The sequence below is a fragment of the Sinocyclocheilus anshuiensis genome, unplaced genomic scaffold (genome assembly GCF_001515605.1).
Source record: "Sinocyclocheilus anshuiensis isolate Anshui unplaced genomic scaffold, SAMN03320099.WGS_v1.1 scaffold94, whole genome shotgun sequence".
Lineage (NCBI taxonomy): Eukaryota > Metazoa > Chordata > Actinopteri > Cypriniformes > Cyprinidae > Sinocyclocheilus > Sinocyclocheilus anshuiensis.
The window spans coordinates 97,795-104,863 of NW_015546049.1; the positions used below are offsets into that span (position 1 = coordinate 97,795).

General features: G+C 36.9%; 1 protein-coding gene across 1 annotated transcript in view; it reads right to left on the reverse strand.

Moving 5' to 3' along the window:
• Window positions 1-7,069, reverse strand: part of LOC107699089 (E3 ubiquitin-protein ligase MARCH4-like) — a 43,499-nt gene that overhangs the window by 15,191 nt on the left and 21,239 nt on the right. The window contains exon 3 of the mRNA XM_016500254.1: window positions 4,754-4,946. Within this exon, the coding sequence (XP_016355740.1) occupies window positions 4,754-4,946 (193 nt within the window). The remainder of the gene's footprint in view (window positions 1-4,753; window positions 4,947-7,069) is intronic.

Genomic DNA, 7,069 nt, shown 5'->3' on the forward strand with positions numbered 1-7,069 from the left:
GTGAAAAGCCCGTAAAGCTCCCACCACGATGTAGGATCGCTGCGCTGTCCAAGCCACAGGAAGTTGTGCCAAAAGTGCGTGTCGAGTTTGAAGAGAAAGAGGATGCTTTGCATGTTAAGGCTGTGCAGTAACGTCAGGTGAAAGTGGAGGTAAGCACCACAGAGCAGCTGCCAGTTCCAGTGCAAATTAATCCAGAGAACCTCACAGCAACACAATGTAGCAAACTCCAGGACTTGTGTTTTCGAAGTGTTTTCGAAGAACGTTTGTGACTTCGGTTATACGACTGCTGTCACACATAGTGTCCCAACAGGAGATGCTCCTCCCATTAAGCAAAGACATCGCAGAATTCCACCTCAGGTGTTTCAGGAAGTGAAAAAACATGTTCAAGATTTGGTGTCTCAAGGTATTCTCAGAGAAAGCTGTAGTCCGTGGGCATCTCCAGCGGTGATTGTGATTAAGAAGGATGGCAGCGTACGCTTTTGCTGCGACTACAGAAGTTTGAATAAAGTGACCTGCAATTTGCTTATCCTCTCCCTCGTGTGGAGGAATCGCTGGATGCCTTGGGAAATGCACAGCTGTTCTCCACCCTTGATCTTACCTCCGGGTATTTCCAAGTGGCGATGAGTGAGGAGGATAGAGCAAAGACAGCGGTCACCACTCCCTTTGGATTGTTTAATTGGACCAGGATGCCATTCGGACTTTGCAATGCGCCTGCGACATTTCAGTGTCTGATGGGGGTGGTGCTCGGCGATTTAACGTTTGACATACTGTTCATCTACCTTGATGACATTATTGTCTTTTCAAAAGACTTCGAAAGCCATTGTCAAAGACTGGAAACAGTGAAACAGTGTTCAACCGGTTGAGACAGCATGGTTTAAAACAAAAGGGACACTGATTGTCATGTGTTGTACAAGACTCAACTGAGACGGTTACAGATTTGTTAATTTACTGTCTTTATTGTTTTCTACATTTTTATTTCTTTCGCTGTTGATTGCATTCAAATTTGATTCACTCCTATAAAAAAAGCTAAGGAATCACAATTCCATTAGCTTAAATAAATGTCAATATATTTAAGTTGAACCTGTTTACACAACTTTTTGGGAGTGGGGGAGTCTTACCTGTTCTGTTAGATCTGGGGAGGGCGGGTTTTGCAGTCAGTTACATTTATTTCCTGAGTTTCCTGCACACACGCACTTCAGGTGGCTGCCGTGTATTAAATAAATCCTGAAGCCCACCTCGCCACATCTTGAGCATTTCCACATTGCAACACGACAGGCACCACATACAAGAGACCCTTGTACAAAGACTAAAAGCATTGGGTGGGGGGACTAGGATCCTGTTTCTCACTCAGTCTTCCTTAGATTAAGTGCTATATCTCCCCCACAAGGCGGTGGCATATTCCCCTCCGCCACAGAAGGTAGGAAAGCATGAAGGTAGAGCTGCCATTTAGCCAGTAGAAAACAACTGGCTTATAAGTGAATGTCCTTCTTGATAAAACTGTGCAAAGGCCCCAGTTGGTCCTGGAATGACACAATCATAGCTTGCCATAGGGATCTGCACTGGGGGGGTTGTCTAGTCACTGAGGTCTTTGCTGAAGATCTGTTCTGAGGGCTTGTCTCATTGAAGTATGATATGCTGATATGAATGTAATCGTTTTAATTCCTGAAAGTGAATAGCTGAATGACATATAATTTGGTCAAATTTTGTGTGCATGCGGTCTCTCCATTTCCTGACATGCTGGACTGCTAATTTAATAATCTAATTTTTGTTCGCGTTGTTTGGAACCTTTGCACTAGCATTCACACCAGAAAGACTCAAGTGCCATTTAGTATTGACACACAACCCAAAGTTTAAAAAAAACTAAGGTACAAAAGTGAGTGAAGTAACATTATTTTTTTCCATGCAAACGTACTGCGTTTCTGACCCAAAAATACAGAGTGAACAGAATCCATTTTGGCCAGTCTCTGGTTTGGACCACACATTCGACCCAAGTGTGAAGGTAAGTGTGTGACTATTAAATTATCCTGTTCACACCAGTAGTTTGAGTGTGTGAATGTCCTGAATGTATATGAATGAACAGCTAACGTTGAGGCCCTTTTCTGTTGTTGCAATAACTGTAATGCCTCTAGCAGTGATGGAAATAGATATCAAAAATAGTGACTTCCATAACGCTGGAAATCCTCATTACAGTTAACACAACATTATTTGATAAACAAGCTCAACAGAGACACATGAAATACACACATCAAGTGTGTGTGCATTGTAGACTGGCTATACAGTAGCACTGTATGTTGTGAAAATTAGTTTTCCAGTGTGATTGCATTAACCCAGTGCAGCTTAACCAAAATATTAAATTTAGGTGTGAGTAAAGAAAATTTAAAGTCAGTTTGTCTATACAGCAAATTTGTTACTCTCATTTATAACTCAACTGTGTAAAAGAAAACATATATAGCACTGTAAAATGTAACTGACTGCCGTATTCTGCTGCTGTGTGAATAGTTCCCTAGTTACTGGTATCTTTCATGTCACTGACATACGGAAACCTGAAAATTGCAGAAAATAGGGGTTTTGAGTTATCAGAGAGAAGGCTAATTCTGCACTGTGTTCAAGAGAATCACTGAAATTTGCTGCATTGACAATGTTTGTATGTGAATAAAAGCTTAAATTAAATCTGTTCATAAAGTCAGAAGACATGAATTAAACGGCTTGATTCTTATGGATTGCATGTCTTTATGTACTTTTTGAAGCTTGAAAATGTTGATTACATAGACTTTCAATGCATGGACAAAAATATTAAAATATAGCATATTAAAAAGATCTTCATTTGTGTTCCAAAGAGGAAAAAGTCTAATGGGTTTGGAATGACATGAGGGTGAGTAAATGATGACAGAATGTTAATTTCTGAGTGAACTAACCCACAGTTAACCTCACATTTCTGTTTTTCTCCCACACAGTTTTTATCTTTGTTGTTCTCTAATATTTCAGGAAAAGCGTCAGTGAACTGTTTTTTTTTAAATAAGTGCTGCTCTAGTTTTTGCTGCGGCATTCAAAACCCCCCATCTTCCCTGAAAGTGGTTTTGTTACAGCAATGCAAATCTAAGCTGTTCAACTTATGCTTAATTGAAACACAATTTTATCATTTAATTAGGAGCACATTTCCTCTGAGAGACAAAAAAAGACATACGATGTGTGTGCATGTGTTATTTACTGCCTCAATTGTATCCAGACCCTGAGGGAGCAGTGTTTTTTCTCATAGCGATGCATTAAAAAGATCACTCCTTAAGCTGGCCTAATTAGACTCTCTCTCATTGTCTCGCCTTTCCTCTAGAGATCAAACTCAGCATATCCTTCCCTTTAATACTGTGGACCAGTGTGACAACGTATTACATACCACAGAAAGTCCTAAATATTTGGTCTGTTCACAATTCATACAGTCATTAGATATCACAAGCATTATATTTTCTCAGAAATTATTGAACTGCAAACGGTGAATTTCAATCAAAAGTGCAACCTACTCCCTCTGAAGGGCAGGGCACTTGAAGTAAGAGGCCATTACTATCATATGTGCGTTTTTAGAACACCCTACACAAATCTGTATATATCGCTGAACCTTCATTTTAAATGGGAATGTTAATGTAGCAGCAACATTACTTTTAACTGTTAAGATTGATGTGGAAAATACATTTTTGCATCAAATATTGGCTCTTTGCAACTCGAATTCTGCTGATAGTCTTTGGGCGCATGAGAACAATTGAGAATCTTAAAATCCATGGTAAAATCATTTAAATGGCAAACAAACTAAATACTTCTTTAAAGGGATGATTGTCTGTAAACTGCAATAGCCTTATGAAAGAGCCATTTGTGAATTAATTCACTTGAAGGTTCATTCCAAACAAAGTGAGCAAGTAATGAAAGTACCATATGAGAGCAACAGTGGGGTACTGGAAGTAAAAAAAAAAAATCAATTTTCTCAATAGAGAAATTGATTTTTCTACATAAAGCTTTCAAGACAGGCTAATATGTATATGCTTCTGTTAAGCCCTAACTCTTAAATTTAGTTTTGTTTTAGTTAAAAAAAAAAAAACTAATTCCAGGTAAAGCACTAAACTGCCAATGAAACCTGAAGAAAGAATTCAGCCAGTCAGACAATTACAACAAACAAAACATGACAAAAGAACTCTCCAACTTCTTATATATATATATATATATATATAATTAACATTAGCTAAGATTAATAAATGCTGTAGGAATATCGTTAAAAGGGTTTTAAAATTTAATATATTTGATGGATTTGTACATATTCGTATTGTGACAGCCAGTGTATACTGGCCAATTTGAATTGGAAGTGGCTTTGAAACACAGGATGCAGGAATCAATTTAAAGTTCTCAGTAGTTCAGTCTTTCCAATGTTAGGCATTTTATTCAGTACATACACAGAAAATGCTTGATATTAAATGAAATGCAAAATGCATTACTCATGGCTTCCTGTGGCTTGCCTGAAAAATACAATCCTCTCAGTTCTGCTTGTACATTTTCCTGTGTTTTAAGAGGAAAGTGGGCTTGTAATTCAACATATCTTATTCACTTTCAGCTGGTTCCAACAGATGTCGGTTGCCAGGGAGCCCCCCCCTTCCAACAGATATCGGAGACATTGTCTGACACTCTCAGGCCGGTAAAAAACAAACATGAAAAAAACACAGCGTTGGTTTTGCTGAGCCAGGTGGCTGTAGTTATTGAGCATCTAATAACCTACCGATGCACACCAGGTCCATGAAGCCGTACATGCCGTAACAGATCTGGAAGAGCAGGTCCTGCCGTTGCCACTTGGCCGAGGGGCTGAGGGAGGACCAGACCAGCCAGGAGATACTGGCTATCAGGAACATAGAACCCAGAACAGCTGCAGCTATCTGTACTTTCTCTATCACTGTCAACGAGATGGCCTGCCACTGGAGACACAAAAAATATAAACTAATAGATAGTACAGTACCAGTATCACATTTTAGCACACATGAAAAACAAGTCACTGCAAAACACAGTCAAAATATAATATAAGTGACTTCAGTCATAATAATATAGAACAATAATATAAAAAGGTACAGTACTGTTTAAAAGTTTGGGCTCAGTAAGAATTTTTTTTTTAAATGAACACTTCAGCAAGGATGCATTACGTTGATCATAAGTGACATTAAAGACAATGCTACAAAATATTTATATTTCAAATAAATGCTTCTTTTTTTTTAACTTTATATTCATCAAAGAATTCTGGAAAAACAATGTATCTTTGTTTACACAAAAATATGAAGCAGCACAACTGTTTTCAACACTGATAATAATAAGAAATGTGTCTTGAACAGCAAATCAGCATATTAGAATGATTTAGATAGATTAGAATGATTAGAATGACACTGAAGACTGGAGTAAAGGCTGCTGAAAGTTCAGCTTTTCATCACAGGAATAAATTATATTTCACAATATATTCACATAGAAAAGAGTTTTACAATATTCAGTTACAATAATATTTCACAATATTACTGTTTTTCTGTACTTTGGATCAAATAAATGTGGTCTTGTTGAGCAGAAAAGCTTCTTTCAAAAACATTTAAGAAATCTTACCAAACCCAAACTTTTGAACAGTATTGATTGATTGATTGATTATTAGCACTAGGGAAGATCTTTGATGTAAAAATGAATACAATTCCATTATTGATTAAGTACTTAAAAAGATCAGTTTTCAAAACTCTGTTCTTGCCTTACCCCAATTCACTATGGTAAACGTACAAAAATGACTTATATTTTGAGCAATTTGGGCGGTTTTTACATTTCAGGTTTACTTCATATCCATAAACAAAAAATGGTCTGGCTACTTGCTCACGCTACATATTTTTTCACATATGCCCTGTAGACATTCTTCTAGCTGATCTTGATGCAGAATGACAGATCTAATCATAGGCAAATCAACCATAGAAAAGCACAACTAATGTAAAACAACTCTGTGAGTAATTTGTAATTTTATGTTTCAACCACAAATGGCAATATAGAGGCCAAAGTTCTGTAATGCACCTTTAAAATAGCTAAAACAAAGAAAGAATTGCCTATTTATCATCTGAAGGTCAGATCAAAAGAAAATCAAAAAAAGACAAAGTAAAATCAGTGAGAGCAGAAGCTTTGAACCCAGACAAGCATATAAACTACTTGAGCTAACACAGTATGAAAGGAATCAGATAAACACAGTGCTACTGCTCTCAGTATTGTGGTGGTACAATGCACCAGTGTTCATTTTGACAGCAAATTTTGATTTAGTGTTAGTCATAGTCTTTTGACTAAAATGGCATTTAGTTTGTCATATTTTAGTCATCTGAATTGTTTTTAATTTTAGTCTAGTTTTAGTCGACTAAATGTCATAAGATTTTAGTCGACTAAATCTACAGTAAATTTAGTCGGCTAAAATCTAATGGGTTTAGTTACAGTGCATTTATTAAGCATTTCTCAAAAATTTCCAAACTCATTATATATTTTTGATATTAAGGTTTTATCATGATAGACACTGATTTAACTGCTGTGACACACAATATGCCTTCATGTTAAAATTAAATAAAACCACTTCTCATACGGAACAAGAACATGGTCTTCGTTTTAATAAAATACCAATGGTTATACAGGCTATTATGCATTCTTTATAGCAGCTTGTTTACCATATTCTTAATTCTTTCAAGCAGACATTTATTTCTATAAATAAATGTAGATTCATCTTTAGGGCTACTAAAGTTTTTCAGTCAAGAGCAGTGCGTGATTTTCTGTCTTTCTTTTGTTTCTTGATTAACATCAATGACTCGGACAATAGCAACTAAATTAGGCTGCTGTACCTTTAAAACCGGATGCACGGATGCAATGTCCTGATACATGTTCTCCCTACTGTTTACGTTCACTTAAGACGTAATCAACTGTGTTTACGTGAATACTCGTTAAAAAAATGACCATTCGACATCATTTTGTGTGTAATTCTCCATTCATGCAATGCAAAAGAGTACTCGCGCGCTGCGAGACGCGCTTTCCGTGTGTATGCTTCAGT